At 32.8% G+C, this 23,261-nt stretch overlaps 1 protein-coding gene across 4 annotated transcripts in view; it reads right to left on the reverse strand.

Moving 5' to 3' along the window:
* RAP1GDS1 (Rap1 GTPase-GDP dissociation stimulator 1) overlaps nucleotides 1–23,261 on the reverse strand; it is a 124,801-nt gene that overhangs the window by 29,672 nt on the left and 71,868 nt on the right. For all 4 annotated transcript variants that reach the window (XM_054727265.1, XM_054727259.1, XM_054727255.1 and 1 more), the window contains 2 exons: nucleotides 14,679–14,825; nucleotides 197–325 (listed from right to left, as the gene is read on the reverse strand). In XM_054727265.1, coding sequence (XP_054583240.1) covers nucleotides 197–325; nucleotides 14,679–14,825 — 276 coding nt within the window. The remainder of the gene's footprint in view (nucleotides 1–196; nucleotides 326–14,678; nucleotides 14,826–23,261) is intronic.

A 23,261-nucleotide genomic window follows, 5' to 3' on the forward strand; every position in this document is an offset into this window, starting at 1 on the left:
GCAAAATAGCTCTCAATTTTAAATAATACAAGATATACTTGGATCTACATTTCTTTAACATTGAAGCAAATATCTATAATGTTTCAAAGAAATAAACTAATATAATCTAAATGGATTTCCATGTTGTTAATATCTAAAGAAAAATTTAATTACATTAATAAGTTGATTACATTAGTGGTTCATGACCAAGACTTACCAAGTTCTGCTAAGTTGCCAAATGCTACGAGACACATTTCTGTAAGAGCTGCATTTTGGTAGTGGATGCCCAGTAATGTCACTAGGGTAGGAATAACACCCATATTGATAAGCTGAGCCTGAAGGGAGTCTGCAAAATCAAATAAAAAAATTGTTTTTGTACCAAAGAGACATTAGTAAAAAGAAAAACACCTCTTATTCTCTTTATTGCAAACTCAATACTATTTTAATGACAGTAAAACAAGATTAAGTCCATTCATATAATTGTATTGAAAATTTAAAGACATTAATTAGTTCAGAAGAGTTGAGTCTTGAATCTTTCCAATTAAAAGAAATTTAGAAATAAAAATAATTGAAATAATATGTCAAACATTAGTGTGTGTTTTATTTTGTTTTTTAAAAGAGGCTCTTATACCTTTGCAAAGTAGGCTTTAAAGATGTATAAATGAATAAACATTACCATTGGTTTTTAAATAAAAAGGTTAGACTGAGTAACATCTGCATTACAGGAAATCAGAGTATATAAAAAGCATTTTAAAAAGCAAGTTTTAATAAAGACCAAGAGAGAAGACAATTAGAATCACTTAATAAAGAATAAAAAGTATAAACATGTAATTCACAAAAAATTTTGTTTAATTGCAGCAGAGCATTCTTCAATGACTGCTAGGATGAAAAGTAGTTTCAACAAGGAAAGAAAGGGTTACTTAAAATATTTTTTCTTCTCAAATTGGTATTTAATAATAGTAACAATCAGCAAAGAAAGGAAAATTTGGCTTGAGAGGTGAAGAGAATGAGAATGAGGTCAGTATGGTTTTGTCATCACTGCTTGTCTTCATATTCTAAGAAACTAACTGGATTTAAAGTACTTAATATGACTTAGATTTCCACAATGCTTCCTCATTAACAATAGAATACCTGTAACAAAGTTGAAAGTAAATAAACCAAAATGCCAACCCAAAGTACTGCTTCTTAGAATAAGATAAGAAGACATAAACACTCACATGTCTATGCAAAACAAAGTTATTGTTAATAAGTGGTTCATCCAAAGACACAGGGATGTTATCAATTTTTTTTCTTTAAAAATTATATGCCATTTTCAAGCTAATCATTTTCTCCAAATTCTAGTAAGTTACCTACTGGGAATCTAAAGATAAAAATCTGTTTTTTACAATACAAATTTTCCTCACAGCATGCTTCCCTTGACAAAGTTTGCCTACTAATCTCTTTATAATTCTTAACCTATAGATAAGGAGGTGGTTGAGTGATTACCAGAAAAGAACATAAAGACAGGGTTGAGCTGTATCACATGCCAGCTGATTATTCACCTGGTGGTCTTTATAGTTAATTTTTCCTGCCTTTAGAAAGTATGAAGAGATAGCCAACAGAGGCCAATGGCCCTGAAAACTGATGAGTGGATAATTACAAATATTATCTCGTTCAGTTGTGGGAGACTATCTATACTAGAAAGGGGCCTATAACCAAAACAAGAATAGAAAACAGGCCTGAGAAAAAAAAGGAAGTTTACATTTTGAGTTCAAATAGTCTAAAACAATTTCAAATTTTGCAATAGAACTATGAAGACTGTTTTTAAAAAGAGACAGAAATAAAATAATATATTTAACTAAATGATCTGCTTTTAGGCTTTTGATGTTCAATATTTTCCCTAACTATACAATTCAGCAATTAATAAATGATTCACAATATGCATATTACAGGCAAATTACTTATGTTATAGGATACAGTATTATACCTATACTAGAGGCCCGGCGCACGGAGAAGCTTTCCAAGTTAGAAATTATGTGGATTACTTACCAGTAGATAGAGTTCCTTATTAATGAGTCACCTGCAGATCCTTGTTCTTTAGCAGTATTTTAAACTTTCAATTATTTATTTATTCATTTTTACTACCTCTTCAAATACCGCAGAGCTGTTGAATCATTAAATTTCAGGTATGTAAGCGTGAGCACTAGCGCATGCATTGAGTGTGAGTCAAACTCCACTATATATCTGCATATATGTAAGCATCACACCTCCCCTCCCCCAGTACTGTTGGTACAAACTATAAAAATCCCACAGTTCAGGGACATCAGAAGAATAACAAATTTTGCAAAGGAGATATCTCAACAGGAGAATGCCAGTTAGAAGATCATGTTAATGGTCTCCTAACTTGGCATCTCTACAACTTTCTTGGACCACTTTTACAATATTATGAATTTTGGTTCCAGGGAAAAGAGTGGACAAAAAGTTAAGAAATGTTTCAGAGTTTCATATAATCTTTGGCATACAAATTGAAGCAGTAATATTTGAAATTGTGATAGATCAGGAAAAAAATGTAGCTTATCACAATGGCACATGGTGTGAATAGCCATAATTCAAGAAAATCACGTTGCTTCATGAAAACGTATTTTACTACTACCCAGGAGCAAATTAATTGTATACTCACATACAATAAACCACACACAAGTATGAAGAGAAAACTGTATAGTTATCCAATGGAGAGACTCATTTTAGAACACTTGGCTGCTTTATTTAATATCTAATTCTATGATGCTAACTAAAACAAAATTTATGCTCAAATAACTCTAAAGTCTGTTCATATCAGCCGCAAGCAAGGAGACTTGGATAATAAAGGCCCAGAAGAAGAAGGAAAAAAACTTAACAGGTTGATACAATTTTTCTCATGATAAGCAGGCATCCTAGAACATGGTTCTCAAAGTAGAATCCCCAAAACCCTTCAAGGACCACAAAGTCAAAACTACTTTCATAAATTTATCAATATTTTATTTGCCCTTTTACTGTATTGACATTTGCAATGATGGTGAAAACACATTGGTAGGTAAAACTGCTGGGACTTGAGTATGAACGCAGTCAGTGACACCCAATTGTATTAGTAGTCATTATATTCTTCACCATCACACAGTAAAATAAATACTATGCTTATTTAGCATTTTTAAATTTTGAAGTTATTTTTCATACAAGTATTATTTATGTTAACGTATAGTGGGGTTTTATTATTTTAAAAATACTAAATGATTTTAAAAATGTCCTAATTTTCATTTCTAATACAGTAAAATATTGATAGATATTACTCATATACACTGAGTGGCCAGATTATTATGCATTCAGAGATCATAATAATCTGGCCACTCAGTGTATATGAGTAATATCTATCAATATTTTATATATATATATAAGAGGCCTGGTGCATGAATTCATGCATGGGTGGGGTCGGGCCAGCCTGGCCAAGGGGAGGGGACATAGGCGGTTGGCCGGCCTGCCTGCTGGTCGAACTACTGGTCTAGGGGACAATTTGCATACTAGCCTTTTATTATATAGTATATACACTGAGTGGTCAGATTATTATACGTTCAGAGATCATAACAATCTGGCCACTCAGTGTATATGTGTATATATAACCAAAAATTCTTTGAAGTCTTCAAGTAATTTTTAAGTGTCTAAAAGAGTCCTGACACCAAATGTTTAAGAACCACTGCCAAAGAATTTTCTAATTTTTACAGAAGATAGACTCAAAACAAAAACAGACAAACAAACAAAAACCATGAAAGAGATTCTGAAATTCAATGACGTGTTTGGCATATGTGATAATAAAAAAATAAAAAACATACTAGAAATTCTAGATATTGGTGGTCAGATATTTTGAGCAAAATTACATTAATTAAGCACCTAAACATCTCATTTTGCTTACTTGAGTAGAAACTCTACTTAAGCCTAGGAGAATATTCCATGACTGAGTCTGCTTGCCTCTTTCAGTTACAACTTAGTATGCTAGCAATAAATATTTGGGGGAAGAAGGCTAAATAAGAGTCCTGTATGTGTAGAATAAATTAGTATTAATTCTTTTCACTGGAAGCAAATGATTATGTTTAATCACTTTTTTAATTGCCCAGAGATGCTGTGAATGGACTTCAAAGGATAGTAGCTGACATTAATGCTATCATGAATGATAGCAGGATAACTTTTAAATCAAAGACTAAGTGGAAGAAATTCTTAGTACCAGAAACACTTCACATCTAGATAGATTTGAGAGAGTAAGTGAAATAATGCACGACTGAGACTTTCTGCCTCCCTTAATGAATATCAGCAACTCCAGTGGAATGTTTATTCAGAGCTCAATAAACACAATTCACAAAAATGAAATCCAGGCCCATACACAGCACACAGTTATGTGTGATAGTCTTTAGACAGCACAATGTCATAAACATCTGAAGACATTTTAAAATTGCTCCTGACACATATCACAGACAAATACTGACCAAAATACAGAATCACACAATTACATAATATCAGGATGACACAGGCCCTACATGATCTATGTGGAGGAAGAGGAAGAAAGGCACTGAGAGGGTGCAATACAGATGCATATACAAAGAGATATAAGGCAATCAATGCATGCGCTGGTGTGAACACTTACCTACCTACATTTGAATTTCAATGGTTCCAAGTTCTTCAGGTCACACTCATGGAAACTCCAAAGAATGGAGATCTGGAGAGAAGATCTCAAGTTGAAGAACCTTTTCCCCCTAAGTTTTAAGTTTAATGTTTAAAAACATTGGTATAGACAGATTACAGGACCAGAAAAGTATGCCAAGTAATTCAGTTGATGTTGATCAATTACTAAATAGAAAAAGTTTCTTAAGAAGATTATAGCACATGTTTATCTCATTCCTAAGGAAAGGCTCTTACAATGTTATAAAACTTAAGTTTATTGGTAAATATGACTTAATAAATAATGAAACTTAAAATGACACACCATTCAAAACACAATTTCCACATTAGTATGTACATATGGTATATATATTATTCATAGTATAAAGAGTATCCTATTTACAGGTTTACATAAAAACCCATCTACAATTAAATGAATTATATACAGTTGAAACAATAAAAACAAGCAAATATAAACCTTGATGTGATGTTCTAATACAAATTGGCTAAAAACCATTACAGCATAATAAAGACTGAGTAAAAATGCCCTTAACTAATGGCATAGTTTTATTTCCAAGAAAAGATAAATTAGAAATTATATATCTGTGAAGTAAAACTTACGAGTTTAAGCAAGTTATAGCTCCACTATAACACTAAAAAATAAACTGTCTTAAATACAGCTACTGAGAGGATGATTCACAGCTAAAAACACAAGTACAGGTACAAGTAAAAACTTCCTTTTCAGTTTCTTATTACTGAGTATCTTTTTGTTGATTGATAAGGAATGTAAAGAGCTGTTATTCTAAACTAGTGTTGAGCATATAAAACTAAAAATATTTATGTGATTAAAATTAACCTCAAAATCAATTCTTTTAAAAGCCCTCTTTACACAAAAGATGCATTATGGGTTTTGCACCAAGATTATCCCAGTAATATAAGTCCCAGGTTATACATTTTAATGACAGAAATTTCAAAGGAAAAAACAAAAAGAATCAAGATTCATTAGTATTAAGAATACCAGAGGTTTAAAACAACACATTTACACATCACATTTTTTGCTTTCTAAAAATGTGGAAAAGCGAATTGAGAAGTTTTTCCTGGGTTCTGAAAATAAGAGTCTCTACAGAGCAAAATTTCCCTCTTGTAAGCACTCTAGAGATAAAGCATGAGTAAGTGTAATGTAAAACAACAGTAACAAGAAAAGATTCCAAAGCAAAAATCACAAGAGGAAGAAAAAAATGTAATTATTATTCTTAAGAGACATATCCATTTACTGTTCTCAATCCAATGACATCTAGAGTGATTATGTCTTAATCTAGATCTTTTTTTTCCCCTAGACTCATTAGGGTATATTATTTACTACAGATCAACTCTTCTTATAATGTATACTGCTACAAAGAAAATTTCTACAAATATATCTACTCTGATTACAGAAAACTCTGCACTTCCATCTCACAAAGAAATTGGCCTTTTAAAGGTTACAACTGGATTTGTGTTTGTTTTAAAGAGAACTGCTGCCAGCTGTTGTTTAAGCATCTTTTTCTGAGAGAAATAAATCCAGTCTCTGCTCTCAGATGGCAGTGCTGAGAGAAAAGCGCTATCTAAAGTATAACTTTACACCTAAATAAAGCTAAATGCCAGATTAACATTACAACATGTATATCTTACAAACTGTTTTACAAATGGATTAACTGGCTTTTTTAAAATAAAAAAGCAATTATTAGTAGTTACCCTGAAACATTACTATCATTAAGTTTTTTTTAAATTTCTTTATTGATTATGGTATTACATATGTGTCCTTATTCCCCAATTTCCCCCCAACCCCCCATTCATGCCCTTATCCCCCTGTTGTCTATATCATTAAGTTTTATACTTTAAAATTACATAGAAGTTATTTGGGAACACACAAACTATTAATAAGACACAGCTCATAACCAAAAATTTCTGATTTCTAGTTAATACCCATTTTTCAAACAGTATTTAATTTAAAAAAGTTTCATAAATAAAATATAGGCAGTTTGATGTTAACTGGATTTTAATTGTAGTAGAATTACTTAAAAAAAAGAAAGAAAACAGAATTAGTAATTTTTACACAAGTTAATTTACCAATGATATTTTTCTACCTTGAATTTCTCTCTGAATGGATATTTTAAGTGATCTAAATTAAATATACATTGATATTTGGCCAAAATCCATTATTTATCTCTAGCTTTAAAACTTGCGCATGGTCCATAATCATGTGCCTTGATGTCATCATAGTTCAATGGTGTAGTGACATCAATAATAAAAACAAGGCCTGGCCTCTCAGTTTTACTATTACTATTTAAATATTAATTTTCAAATATAAATAAGCATTTCATATACAGAGAAAATCTCTCTATGTGCTTCACATTTTGGAATCCTACCATTATTTGAAACATAAATGTATACTTAAACTATTACAATATTAAAATGTGGCAATAACTAATAGTGAAAATATACAAATGTAAAAATTAAATGAAGGCAGAATAACAGAGATTACTTATTCTCTTTAGAATTTACAGCATAAAATAAATGTTAGGAGCTGTTTTTAATTTTTAGTTACTTAATTCCATTCAGAAAGCCATGAGTCTTTCAAGAAAAATTCCAATTTGGGAATTCTCTATATCTTATGAGGATGAGTTAAAATCAGAAAGCCAACTCTGTCACCTCAAATATTCACTCTGAGGAAAATCTTGAAAATAATATTCATTAACATCTATGATTAATCATCTCTAGTCCAGACATAAAGAAAATTAAAAAAAGAAAAACATGTTAGGGAATGACTAATCGCAAACATATTTTGTTATTCTGCTGCCCTCACTTAAAATTGGGTATCTATTTAGTATCACATTGCTGAGTGCACTATAATGATCAGGAACAATCCAAAAGCTGACAATCTGAGAAAGTATTATTTCTGTAATATAATGCCAAACTTTAAATCATTAACAAAACAACTATAACAATCATTTCATATTTTTATAATAAAGTTTAAGATTCTTTCATTCAGAAATTCATTCTATAATGGCCAAAGCTGAATATTAATATCAATACTTGACCATGTGGAATCAAACCAAAATGTGCATTTGGTTTACCTCTACTATAAACTCAGTTCTTATCTTAGTCTGTCCATTAAGTAACAGAATTATTATAATTGCTTAGGAGGATTCTGATGAAAAACTAACTAGCAGAAGGTACAAAAACAACTAATTGCTCTGACCTTCCATAAAACAATTTGTTGAAAATAACATTTATAACAGAATTTCATGAAAGCAACCTGCTACAATAAATTGATTAGAAAGTTCTATGGAACAAACAGTAAAAATTCAGAGTTTTTCCAAAGAAAATAACAGTTACTAAAGAGTTGATATATTTTTTTAAACTTTTCAGCTTCACAATAAAAGTCATTTATACACTTTGAGTACTTTGAAAACTTGGGCTTCAAAAGATGTGAATTTAAAAGTATATCTCCAATGACTTTATAAACAGAAAACAACAGAAATAGTATATAATTTTAAAAAGACAATGAATAGCAAAGATAAAATTTTACATTTTTGAATTTTGTTTTCCTTAATGTTAGGTAAAATGTTTTTAGTACTTAGGAAATATATGGAAGTATTAATTAGCTTGTACCCATAGTAAATACACTTTGGGAATAGTTCCTCAAAGCAAATCATTTCCTAAACATCTAACATCTGAGAAAGATTCTTGCTTACCTGTAATAAAGTAATACCAAAATATAATATACTTAGGGTCAAACTGCTTTTTAATTAAAGCTATTCCTATATATAATTTTTCCTATATAATTTATATTCTTCATATTTTAAGTATGAAGCAAAAACAAGTAAGCCAAGTTTTTGAACTGAGTTCACTGAGATAATGAATAATTGTATGAGCAGAATTGTGAAATTATTGAAACTGGTTGAAATGAAATTAATTACATATTAAGTGATCTTTAAATTAGAGGAGAGAAAATACTTTACAGGCCTATTTTCAACAACTGAATTTAAGTATTAGACTTATTTAAATTCGATTATTATGCTCCAATAACATATCCCATGAGCTGTAGTTCATAAATTGCACAGATGGCCTCATTTCAACCATAGTTCAGTAATCATTAAGTCCACATAGCAAATAAATGTGAGAATTATCATGAGAATATCCTGGAGAGATCTCAATAACTATACACACACACACACACACACACACAGAAAATAAATTCACCAATAGAGAGTTAAGATATTAGAGAAAAATCAGCTCTATATGTAAAAATCATATATACTAGTATATACACACATAAATATATATATCATATATAGGGTATTCACCCAAAATGTACACACACTTTGAATTCCAATGGGTTAAATCTGAAAAGAAAGAAACATCAATTGAGCTATCAGCTATTAAGTGTGTATACATATTTTTGGGACACCTTGTATATGATATAGGTCACATGAAGAAGACAGTCCATAGACTATGTATACTATATTACTCATTTTAGAAGGAAAATCATTTTTCCTTTTTTATGGAATGTTTAATTCCCTTAGTTTTCTCTTATGGCATAGTTTATGTAAAATAACTATAGTCATTGCTTTAATGTTTATTAATTATTAATTTGCTTTAGAATTATAACATACTTATCCCTGTATTATGTCTCTACCTAATGTAGGTGTATTAGGAAATACATTAAGCTCTTAATTATAGAGTTCTTTAGATATTTATTGACTAATAATGGTTACTTATAATATAATAAAAATGGTAAACACTAATAGACTCCCTAATAAGGTGTTAAATTTTGCTGGTGCTTTGCTATAATATCAGCGATTTTCAACCGGTATGCCACAGCACGCGGCTGTGCCACTAGAATTTTTAAAACATGCAATACCTGACTAGTTAGGGACACTGACCGCTTTTCCCTTAGATCAGGTGTGGGGAATGACTGGCCCATAGGCAGTATCGTATCATTTGTTCTGGCCCTGCCAAGGGAACCACAGGCGGGACACGAAGTTCAATAAATCTAGTTGTGGTGTGTGTGTTTTTTATAGCAACATAATTTTTAATTTGATAATTTTGTATGGCCCACAAATGATACTATAAATATCCAAATGACCCTTGGCAGAAAAAAGGTTCCCCTCCCCTGCCTTAGATTGTCAAATAAAAAAATGACAACAGCCTACAAAACAATAGCTGTCCAGCATGAATAAATCAAAATTATATTTTTTTCTCAATTCACAAAAAAATGTACTTTTTGTGTGCCAGAGAATTTTAGTAATTGGTTTATGTGTGTCATGAGATGAAAACGGTTGAAAAATTGCTACTTTAGACTACTGTTTGTTTCTATTCAAATTTCAATCAACTTTCCAGTATACATATGCAGATTTATCAAGTTTGTGAATCACCTATAGTAAATTTTTAACCACAGATTCAACACTGTAAATATCAGCATGTTTCCAATGCCACTTTCTGCTACTGCCATGCAGATGAATATGGAATATCAGCTAACAGAGTGGACAAGAGTTAATAATGCTTCTAATTTATTTAAAGAAAAAATGTATTCTAATATCACTTTTCTTCCCAAGTTTCAATTTTGTTAATAAAAATTTTTTAGACAATACTAAGTATCCAGAAAAGTCAACTAATAAATATTTAAATATTTTCCAAACTCCTACTATATGCTAAAATGGCACTACAGTTGAAAACAGCTATATGTGAACAAAATTTTCAGTCTTCACTGCAATGTCTGGCACTGGGTAACAAAAGCTAGGAACAAAGATGTTCAAGAAATTAATGAGACAAAAATATCTTCAATAATAGGTTTGAGTTCCTCATTTATAAAATAATTAAAACTTTAAAGTTATAACTAGATGAAGAACATATAGGAAGTTCAATACATTTCCTCAAATTGGATGTCACAATGTCAATATGCTTCCTCTTAATCACAATTGTCAAGTAGTCAGTTCTATTTTAAAGGGCTACAGAATTGAAGAGTGCTTGTTTACCATGTGAAAAACAGGTATGATTTTTCCCCAAAAGCATAAATTGAAGTGATTTTTACTAAGCAAAAGTTTTTTCTTATTCTATTTAAACCTGATTTTATTTATACAATATTACTGATATGACTTTTCTGGCAAAGTAATTACAACTTTTTCTATTCATGTATTCCACACTTACCTGAATATAAAAAGTTTTAATTGCTTCACCAACAAGGAAACAAAAGAATATATTCAGCTCATAGCTTATAAGTATATCATTTTGAGTGAGTTCAAAAGTTTTAAAACTCAGAAACCTTGAATTGTATGCAAATTTATAAATGGGTAGAAAAAATACCTTTACCGAGTAAGCATTTTCACAATACATGCCTTGCATGTGTGTAGGAAACTTGTTTTAGTCCCTATTTAATGGATTTAAAAATTGGGTATGATCAGGGTTATCCACTATATGGACAGAAATCAACATATCCTAAGTCTCAGTCTGGTGTCAATCTACTTTTGGGACTAATAAACAATTTGAAAATGTTCTTATCAGAGAAACTATGTTGGCGAGTCTTTGTGACCATTTCTAATACTTATCTTTATATTTAAAAATTTTTATCTATGGAACTAAAGAAAACTCTCTATAAATAAGGCTTAAGTTATTGGGTCCATGGGTACAGTTTATTTTTCTGCTAGAATAGCAAGGAGGTATTTATCACCCAACTATTCTACTCAGAAAGTAGCAGAGGCTTGTATACTGAAATTCAATAGTCAATACAGATAAAAAAAAAAAACTTCATTTATTTTACCAGTGCTAATAAAAAGTGGCTCCCGAGTTTCATAAAGTTCTGCTGTTTTTTGTTTTGTTTCAGTGACTCATCTAGGTGGACAGGATCAAATGATTTAAACTTAGCCAACAAGAGCTAGAATTTAAGTTGGAAATTCTTTAAATGCATATTTTAAAGAAAAGAGTAAATAAATGACACACAAAACAAAGATGTTTAATAATTATGCAAATGAAAACTTAAAAAGGAATAAAATGTAAGTTAAATAGTGTCATGGAGAAAAAGAACCACTTCTTAAACTATAATCCTCATGAAAGACAAACATAAAGGGAAGCAGAGGAAAGGGGATAGTTATAAGTTTGGCATTTGTTCCTTTAAAATACTAAAAATGACTTTACTTCTATTTTACCTAACAAGTTTTAAAAGCTGCATTCAAATTGCAGCTCTTAGAATAATGGTACAAAAACACCACTGCTCCAATAATGGTCTAAGAAAAGTTAATAGAGTTTTCCAAAGTCTCTAAGTTATTTCTTGGGAATACTTTCACACCAGGGAAAAAAACTACTCCTACAGAAAAAAACATTATTATGCATTTTGACTGTGCATCATGTTTTTAATCATTATGTTCTCAGTGTACTTCTCTAAACATTGATATCCTATAACAAGCATGTCGAACTCGTGGCCCACAACGAATATTTTTGTGGCCCAGCCAATATAATGGTATGTAAGAAGCGTTTAATAAAAATTTCCTAACTTAATTTTCACAATATCCTGTTATACCATAATTACTAATAATGAACTACAATGTTTGCTGTTGACTGATTACTATAATCGTGTTGCATTCATTTCCCTTATGCACAGGCGCACCATTTCTCTCCACTAACACTAGCAGCGAATATTTTAGCAGCCGATTGCCAGTCATTAGTCTTGGACTCACTTGTTTGGTGTGTACAACAGGAAATATTTCGCTTTCGGAGAACAAGAAAGATAGGTTTATTTGCATTACGCTTATTAATTTGTGTAATTTTTCAGTGTCTGATAAGTTAATGTTCAAGAAAAAATATTAATTTTTATTAAAATGTTCTATTATTTTATGTTAACGATTATTTATTTCAGCCCTTTGTATTCAGCATGTCTCTATTGAAATAAACCTATGTTTCTATGAAAATTGAAGCTTTTGTTTTTTTGTGGCTCACATAAACTTAAACCTTATTTGGCCCGTGTTAGCCTTTGAGTTTGACATGCTTGTTTTAGAACGTGGATTCAATCACAGGCTCTTTAGGATTAGAATTAGTGATGTTCTTGACAACCATCTGGCCATGTGATATGCTTTGGTACAGATTTTTGAGCAACAGTTTTCTCAAAGGACAAACAAACAGATTAGATGCATAACAAGGCTAATTCTTTTATACCCAAAGCTGCTATCACTCCATGACTAGTTTCTTTCATTTATCTTTCTAAATCATTCTCCCACTTAGCATTTGTCCCACTTTCTCAGGTGTCCAAACCTGAATGAAGCTGAATAGAAAGGAAGCAAAATGAACAACTGACCAATGATTTCTTAATGCAATTCAGATACCCGTGTTTTATGGTCTAATTTAAATTATTTAGGCACTAGCTATTCATTTTGTAGGTTACCCAGACTGTTGTTTCTGTTTCTCTTATTCATAGTTAGGACATTTTCTTTTCAAAAATGATTCCATGACAGTGCAAGGAAAACATAAGTAATTGACCTTATAACAAAGACTACCATTTGTTATTAGTTTGAGTTTAATAGGCAAGCCATTTGATGAAAGAAAACTATTATTATTATGGATAATTTTAACTCAGGTTTAAAACTTGTGTCTCTTGGATACAATGTAACCCTAGGAAACATTCTGTTTAACTTATAAGTGCTAAAAAGGCCAATGTAATTGAACATTTAAAAATCAGGTGTCATGTGCAAAGCTGGATTTTCAGCTTACCTCCCTCCCCCAGATGAAAAAATTTGGTAGCATTTGACCAAATTGCCATATAGAAACCACTGGCTAGAGAAGAGGGTAGTGGTTCTACCCTTTCAATGGGACAAGAGCCACAGCCCCTGCCATTTGCTGTTATCTCCACCACCAGGTCAAATGTCAGTAGTCATGTGTTATCGATGTTCATTTTTTTTTTTCAATTATTGAGAATATTTCTTTGAACCCATGACTACTAAGTGAAAAAATAAAAAAAGAATATGCCTAAAAAGGCCTTATGTTTCTAAAACACATGAAAGTTAAGAATAATATTGCATGGTCAATATACAAATAAAATGTCTCTATCACAGACTCCAATTTAAAATGGCATTATGAAATAAACCACAGAAAGAACTGATATCTATTCTAGGAAACTACTAGAATTTTAACATCTGACCCATAAAGTAATTCATATAAAATAATAAATAAATAAATTTTGTGACATTTAAAAGTATAGTGAAACCATCTTGCCACTCCTTTTATGTTCATTTGATTAACAACCACATAGGCTATAAAGTACTTATTGAATTTCTCAAATTAGACATCTGAATTGCTCTAAACTTTATTTTTATAATGCTAGATTATATTAAAAATTTTTGTTATTTTTACAACTAAATCTAGTATCTAGATAAAATAACTTTACTTATAAAGACAGTGTTTATGGTAGTTTTTGTTTTTACGGTATTTATGTTTTAAAGCTACTCCTGGTATTAATATGAAGTAATAAACATGAAGGTATTTTTTTAAAAATCCTCACCTGAGGATATGGCTTTATTAAGTTTGAAGGAAGAGAGGAAGGAAGGAGGGAGGGAGGGTGGGAGGGAAAGAGAGAGAAAAAAAAAAAGAAACATTCATCAGTTGCCTCCCATATGCTCCCTGACCAGGGATCAAACCCAAAACCTAGGTATGTGCCCTGACCAGGAATCAAACTTGCCACCTTTTGCGGTATGGGACAATGTTCATACACCAAATGAGTCACCTGGACAGGAGAAACTATTTAAATAATTTATTTTTAAAATGCTCATAGCAAGAAATCTTAAACCATACCATTGGGTGTTTTTTTTAGTTCCTTCAATAACTAGTGTCATTTAATAAATTGGACCATTCTGTGTTTTTCAAAAACTGTAATTTTATGTTAACTAATTACTAACTTTATATGTCACAAATTCTTTGTTCGTAATGTTTCCAAATATTTTTGTTTTTTGCTATAGTAATGATGATTTTTAATTTCTCCCCCCGAGATAAAGCAAGTTTTCAATTTTGTTTACCATTCTCATTGCTATAGTTCATCAGCATGCCACAAAAGACAGTCAAGAGCTTCTCATTGGCGGGATCTGTTATACTGCACAGTGACCTTAAATGGTCAATTACAATCTGTGCACCACCTGCTTGGTCAACTGCACTTCTGCCCTCATCTGTAAAACAAAGAGTTAAATTTAAAATAAAAGAAAAAAGAAATGTACCTTATAGTTTCAAATATAAAACATAACAGTGCTATTCCTTATTTAGTGAGTAAATAGAAAATAAACCTAAGAAAGGCATTAAGTGTCTTTTTGGAAATACAAAACAAAACAAATAAACATGGAAATGGGGTGGAATGGGGAAAAGAGATAATCACTTTCTAAGAGAAGAAAAGATTATTTGCATTGGCATCATATAGGAGCTTAAAGAACTTTTCTATGTCTTAGGAGTTTATGACTATAACATGAAATTTCCCCCTCCTCTTTCACAAATGACAATTCTCCATAGGAGTAAAAAAATAGGAACTAATATTCTTTTGGAAAATTTTTCTCACCTTGAAAACCACTAACTATATCTTTCTATCAGTGGTTCTCAAAGTTAGATATTATCAAAGGAAACTGTCTATGGCATAGTATAATTCTAGATCACAATATATAATGCCTAAATGTTAGGACTGGGGTGTTTTAAATGACATTTTCTATAGTGCATAAGCATGTTCTTTTTTTCAATTCTTGGTACTTTGTGCGCCACTTTTCCTTTTTCTCTCCAATCTAGAACACACCAATATACCAGTAGTTCAATATTACAACAAATGGTCAAATAATAGTCAAACATACATTACATTATATACAACAGATGTCATTTAACTATTGGAACATATAAATAGCTATAGAATACTTTCTAACCCTTGAACATAAGAATGCAAAGAGATGAAAAAAAAAGTCTTTCTAAATCTGACTTCCTTATATAAAATATGGTAGAATCTAGGAAAAGTTCTGTCCAACAGTTTTGACAGCCATAAATATAAGCCACATACATAAATTTAATAGTAGCCACATTAAAAATGTAAAAAGAGGTTAAAAATTCATTTTAGCAATATATTTTATTCAATTCAATACATCTAGAGTATGATCATCCCAATATGCAATCAACATACAATTAATGAAATATTTTACATTCTCTTCTTTGTAATAAATCTTTGAAACACAAGTGTATTTTACACTTACAGCTACATGTCAATTCAGACTAGCCACATTTTAATTGCTCAAAGAGTCTAATCTGGCTAGTGGCTTGTCACACTGGATAATGCAGCTATAGAAGCATTAAGAAAGGATCAGTAAAAGAAATCGCTCATGAAGGAAATATAGCTATAAAGTTAGTAAATAAAAAACTTTAATTTTTCTAATGGAAGAACTGAAACTAAGGTCCTATATATTGATTCACTGTCTAATAATATTATCTAATCTAATAATAGACAAATATGCAAATTGACCACACCTTCGCTACACCTAAGCCATGCCCACCAGCCAAGCCACGCCCATCAACCAATCAGGACGAGTATGCAAATTGCCCCAACAAAGATGGCGGCTAATTTGCATATCAAGACAGCGTCCAAAGAAGCCAAGAGCTGCAGAAGGGAGTAAAGCTTCGAAGAAGCAAGCAAGCCGGGGGGGAGGAGAAGGGCGGGGCGGAGGCGGGGCCGGGGGCGAAGGGAAACGCGGGCGGGCTGGAGGAGAAGGCGGGGCGGGCGACAATGGCGGAGTGGAGGCAGGGCCGGGGGCGAAGGGAAACGTGGGCGGGCTGGAGGAGAAGGTGAGGCGGGCGACAAGGGAGGAACGGAGGTGGGGTAGAGTGCAGCAGGAAATCCTATTGCAGGATTTTTCCTGCAACGGGAAAGCTAGTCTCTATATATAAAAGCCTAAGAGACCATTACGACCGAACCGGTTGCTATGATGCGCACTGACCACAGTCAGTGCTCTCCCTAAGCCAGTGATGGGCAACCTTTTGAGCTTGGTGTTTCAAACTTCGCCAAAAAACTGAGCATAACTTGGGTAGTGTGTCCCTTTGAGGAAAAAACATTTCGCGATATTTATAGCTTAAATAATATAAATGTTTCATCCTTGGCACTGACACGCGTGTCAGAGGTTCGCCATCACTGCCCTAAGCCAACCTCCTGTGGCCGGCAAACCTCCTGCGGTCCCTCCCCCTGGCTGGCTGGCTGGCCGGATCGGCCCCTATCTCTAGCCAGGCCGAGGGACCCCACCCGTGCACAAATGTGTGCACCGGGCCTCTAGTTTATCTAATAATAATATTTGATAGTGAAACAATATATATCATTTCTTATAATATACACACACAACTTATATAGTTTTGTGTCATAAATACTTGCTTCATAATTTCAATATATTTTAAGAAAATCCATACTAAAATGAAAAGAGTTTTTTGTCCACTTTATTGTATTATTATATAGATAAGAACAGGGCCCTATGCTAATCAACTTAATAAGATCACAGGAAATTTTTAATTGCCAGGGTAACTTGTCAGATGAGCTAGGAAGAAAGTTATATTTCATTTAGAAATTTAATTTCCAAAGTTTTATTTTCTAATAATATAAATTATCTGAATTGCTGGACAATTTGTAATTGGATGATGTTGGAGAAAACTGAACATTAGGATTACAAACATAAATGTTCAGACTTTTAATAATTTGAACATACAGGATATACCACTCTCTAAATTGCAAAGTTCAAATATATTTTGTTTCTCATTGCTGAGTAAATATGATATTTCAAAATATAAATAGTGTATGCTTAGAATTTAGAAACCTTAGAGAAGAGCTTAGCATTAATTTCATGTACTAGGCAACTAAGGCTTAGAAACTATGTGAAGTCTATCTGCAGTGAACTGTAAAAGCTAAGCTGACTTCTTCTCAATACTCAGCTATTCAATACTTTAAAAATTCATCTCAATATATTTTAATACAAATTTGTTCAACAAATTTGTTCATCCAATTTATTAATGCAATATATAAGAATACAATTAGAAGACAAATTAGATATTTGTGTTGCAGAGCCACAGTGTGTTTCTTCCGTTCTTTGCTTCCTTTTCCCATTCCCTACCTGCCCCCTCCTGCCCTGTTTGGATTGTCTACAACATTGCTCTTAACTCATGTATTATTAAGAGTTGGTTGCAGGGAATAAACTCAAGTTCTATACTAGAAATAACATTACCAAATTTGAGAAGAATAGCAAAGCAAAGCACAGATAATAATAGATATCTGAGTTGAAAAAATATAAACCTCCACTACAGGAATGTTTATACCCATCTTTCTTCCCTCCCTTCCCCCTTCTTTTAACCAATGAACCAGGGAAATAAAATTAAAGAGAATTTTATTAAAATATTTTTAAAACTCAAGAGAATGAAATAAATTATAACTCTATATTCTTTTACTGTACTAAAAGGAGCAAAGTCTTTAAAGGCATCTTACAAATTATTTAAAATATGTATTAGGATATGTCATGCACAAGTCCATATAAACTATTTTTCCAGTCAAGATAGCTCTATAGATTTATATTATATTGAAATGAGTAATATTATTATTCACTTAAAAATAATTTCCAAAGGTCCTTTACACAAAAATGTCATATCTCTGGATGCAGGTTCACTTTTAACTCGTATAATAAGTAACTTGTAATTGTGAAGCATCCTGAGTAGTTACCTCAATAAAATTCATTATCTTTATTTTTCTTTATTAAGGTATTACATGTGTCCTTATCCCTCCTTTGCCCCACCCCCACTCATGCCCTCACCCCCCTGGTGTCTGTGTCCGTTTGTTAGGCTTATATGCATGCATACAGGTCCTTTGGTTGCTCTCTCCTCCTTACCCCCACCCTCCCCTACCTTCCCTCTGAGGTCTGATCGATGCTTCTCTGTCTCTGGAACTATTTTTGTTCATCATTACATTCCACAAATGAGTGAGATCATGTGATATTTATCTTTCTCTGACTGGCTTATTTCACTTAGCATAATGCCCTCCAGTTCCATCCATGCTTTTGCAATGGATAAGAATTCCTTTTTTTTACTGCAGCATAGTATTCCATTATGAAGATTGACCATAGTTTTCTAATTCACTTATCTGCTGATGGGCACTTAGGTTGTTTCCAAATCTTAGCTATTGTAAATTGTGCTGCTATGAACATAATGGTGCATATATCCTTTCTGATTGGTGTTTCTAGTTTCTTTGGATAGAGTCCTAGAAGTGGGATCACTGGGTCAAATGGGAGTTCCATTTTTAGTTTTTTGAGGAAATTCCATACTGTTCTCCACAGTGGCTGCACCAGTTTGCATTCCCACCAGCAGTGCATGAGGGTTCCTTTTTCTCCGCATCCTCGCCAGCACTTGTCGTTTGTTGATGATAGCCATTCTGACACGTGTGAGATGGTACCACATTGTTGTTTTGATTTGCATCTCTTGAATGATTAGTGACTTTGAGCATGTTTTCATATGTCTGTTGGCCTTCCTTATGTGCTCTTTCTAAAAGTATTTATTTAGGTCTGTTGCCCATTTTTTCATTGGGTTGTTTATCTTTATTTTGTCAAGTTGTATGAGTTCCCTGTAAATGTTGAAGTTTAAACCCTTATGGTGATAACATTGGCAAATATGTTCTCCCATGTAGTGGATGGGCTTTCTTGTTTTGTTGATGGTTTCTATTACTGTACAGAAGCTTTTTATTTTGATGTAGTCCCATTTATTTTCTCTTTCATTTCTCCCTAGGGGCTGTATATGAAGATATTGCTTCAGCATATGTCTGAGATTTTACTGCCTGTGGATTCCTCTAATATTTTTATGGCTTACCATCTTATGTTTAAATTCTCTATCCATTTTGAGTTTATTTTTGTATATGGTATAAGTTGGTGGTCTAATTTCATTTTTTTTTTTGCATGGATCTGTCCAATTTTCCCAACACCATTTATTGAAGAGAATGTCTTGACTCCATTGTATGTTCTTGCCTCCTTTGTCAAATATTAATTGAGCATACTGGTTTGGGTCGATTTCTGGGTTCTCTATTCTATTCCATTGGTCTACATGTCTGTTCTTGTGCCAGTACCAGGCAGTTTTGAGAACAGTGGCTTTGAGAACTTTGAGCATGTAATATAGCTTGAAATCTAGTATTGAGATCCCCCCTACTTTGTTATTCTTTCTCAGGATTGCTGCAGCTATTCAGGGTCTTTTTTAATTCCATATGAATTTTTGAAGAGTTCCTTCTAGGTCTGTGAAATGTACTGTTGGTATTTTAATGGGGTATGCATTGAATCTATAGATTATTTTGGGTAGTATGGATATTTTAATGATGTTGATTCTACCAATCCATGAACATGGTATGTTCTTCCATCTGTTTATGTCTTCCTCTATCTCTTTTTTAACCCTTTGCACTCGCTTGCTTTTTTCTCAATTCCTTTATTCTACTCGGGATTTAATGCTAACCGTGTCAAGTCACACTCAACATCTGAGTACAAAAGGTTAAGTGTCCTGTAGTTTTCTGAGTACAGGTCTTTTACCTTCTTAGTTACCTCCTTAGTTAAGTTTATTCCTAGGTATCTTAATTTCTTTGGTTCGATGGTAAATAGGATTGTGTTTTAAATTTCTTTCTGTTAGTTTACTATTGGTGTATAAAAATGCCACAGATTCCTTGGCATTAATTTTGTATCCTGCTACACTGCCAAATTATTTATTAAGTCTAATAATTTTTTGATGAAGTCTTTAGGATTTTCTATGTATACTATCATGTCATCTGCAAATGACAGTTTTATATCTTCTTTTCTAATTTGGACACCTTTTATTTCTTCTTGTCTAATTGCTATGGCTAGCATTTCCAGTACTATATTGAACAGGAGTGATGAAAGTGGGCATCCCTGTCTCATTCCTGTTCTTAGGGTAAATGGTTTTAGTTTTTGCCCATTGAGTATGATGTTAGCTGTAGGTTTGTCATACAAGGCTTTTGTTGTGTTGAGGTATGAGTCCCCCAATTTCCATTTTGTGGAGCGTTTTTATCAGGAAAGGGTGTTGGATTTTGTCAAATGCTTTTTCTGCACCAATTGATATAATTATGTGATTTTTATCTCTCAATCTGGTTAGTGATGTATCTCTTTTATTGATTTGTGGATATTGTACCATCCTTGCATCCCCGGAATAAATCCTACTTGGTCATGGTGTATGATCTTTCTAATGTAATACTGGATCTAATTTTATATAATTTTGTTGAGGATTCTGGCATCTGTGTTCATGAGGCATATTGGCCTGTAGTTCTCTTTCATTGTGTTGTCTTTATCTGGTTGTGATATTCAGGTAATGCTGGCTTCATAGAATGAGCTTGGAAGTGTGCCTTCCTCCTGAATTTTTTGGACTAGTCGGATAGGTTTAGTTCTTCTTTGAATGTTTGGTAAAACTCCCCAGTGAAGCCGTCTGGCCCCAGGCTTTTGTTTGCTGGAAGCTTTTTGATGACTGCTTCAATTTCTTCCATAGTTATCGGCCTATTGAGATTTTTAGGTTCTTCCTGATTGAGATTTGGAAGGTTGTATTTTTCTAGGAATATGTCCATTTTCTCTAGGTTGTCTAGTTCATTGGAACAGAGTTGTTCATAGTATTTTTAAATAATTCTTTGTATTTCTGTGGGATTTCTTGTTATTTCACCTCTTTCATTTCTGATTTTGTTTATTTGGTTCCCCTCTCTTTGGTTCTTGTGAGCCTGGCTAGAGATCCATTAATCTTATTTATCCTTTCAGAGAAACTGCTCTTGGTTTCATTAATATATATATATATTTTTTGGGTCTCTATGTCATTTATTTCTGCTCTGATCCATATTATTTCCTTCTTCTGCTCACTCTGGGGTTTTCTTGTTGCTCTCTTTATAATTCTTTAAGTTGCAGAGTTAGTTGATATATTACCATTTTTTTGAGCTTGTAGAGCTATAATTCCCTTTCAGGACTGCTTTCACTGTGTCCCACATGTTTTGGATTGTTGTGTTTTCATTGTCATTCGTTTCCAGAATGTTTTGAAATTTCTTTTTTGATCTCTTTGGTAATAACCCAATCATTGTTTAGTAGCATGTTATTCAGCTTCCAAGTGTTTGACTTGATTTGATTGTTTTTATTGTAGTTTATTTCTACTATTATGCCATTGTGATCTGAGAAGATACTTGATATGATTTCGATCTTCTTGAATTTGGAGAGACTTTGCCTGTGACCCAATATGTGATCTATCTCTGAAAATGTCCCATGTGCACTTGAGAAGAACGTATATTCTGTGGCTTTAGGGTGAAATGTTCTGAAGATGTCAATTAAGTCCATCTGATCTAGTGGGTCATTTAGGATTGCTGTTTCTTTGCTGACTTTTTGTCTAGAGGACTTATTCAGTGATGTCAGTGGGGTATTAAAGTCCCCTACTATGTTTGTATTGTTGTCAATCTCGCCCTTAATATCTTCCAGGAGTTTTTTTATGAATTTGGGTGCTCCTACATTGGGTGCATATATGTTTACCAGGGTTATACCCTCTTTTTGTATCGATCACTTTAGTATTATGAAGTGGCCTTCCTTATCTCTTGTTATGGCCTTTACTTCGAGGTCTATTTTGTAAGATATAGGTACTGCTTACCCCGGCTTTTTTTTCATTTCCATTTGCCTGAAAGGTATTTTTTCATCCCTTCACTTTCAGTCCGTGTGAATCCCTTGTTCTGTGGGTCTCTTGTAGACAGCATATATATGGGTCATTTTTTTTAATCCATTCAGCCACTCTATGTCTTTTGATTGGATCATTTAGTCCATTTACATTTAAAGTTATTATTGATAGGTACTTGTTTGTAGCCATTTTTATTTTTTGTGCCTGTGTTCCTTCTTACCTTTTTATTTCTTCTGTTTATACCAGTCCCTTTAGCATTTCTTCCATTGTTGGCTTGGTAGTGATAAACTCCCTTAGCCTTTTTTTGTCTGTGAAGCTCCTTATTTCCCCTTCAATTTTGAATGATAGCCTTGCTGGAGAGAGTATTCTTGGATTCAGTCCCTTGCTTTACATCCCTTTGTAAATTTCCTTCCATTCCTTTCTAACCTGATGTGTTTCTGTTGAGAAATCATTTGATAATCTAATGGGAGATCTCTTGTACATAACTTTCTGTTTCTCTCTTGAAGCCTTTAAGACTCTCTTTGTCCTGAACATTTGCCATCGTAATTACGATGTGTCTTGGTGTGGGTCTTTTTGGGTTCATTTTGTTTGGGACTCTCTGTGATTGTTTGATTTTTTTTTCTTCCCCACATCAGGGAAGTCTTCTGACATTTCTTCAAATAGGTTTTCTAACCCTTGTTCCTTTTCTTGTCGTTCTGGCACTCCTATTATTCGTATGTTGGTTCGTTTCATGTTGTCCCAAAGCTCCCTTAGGCTCTCCTCCTGTCTTTTAATTTTTTTCTCCAACTGCAGTTCAGTTTGGTTGTGTTTTGCTTCCCTGTCTTCTAATTTGCTAATTTGGTCCTCTGCTTCTCCTAGTCTACTATTGAAACTTTCCATGGTGTTTTTTATTGCAGCTATATCACTCTTTATTTCTTCTTGATTCTTACATAAGT

This window comes from Eptesicus fuscus, chromosome 2 (genome assembly GCF_027574615.1).
Source record: "Eptesicus fuscus isolate TK198812 chromosome 2, DD_ASM_mEF_20220401, whole genome shotgun sequence".
Lineage (NCBI taxonomy): Eukaryota > Metazoa > Chordata > Mammalia > Chiroptera > Vespertilionidae > Eptesicus > Eptesicus fuscus.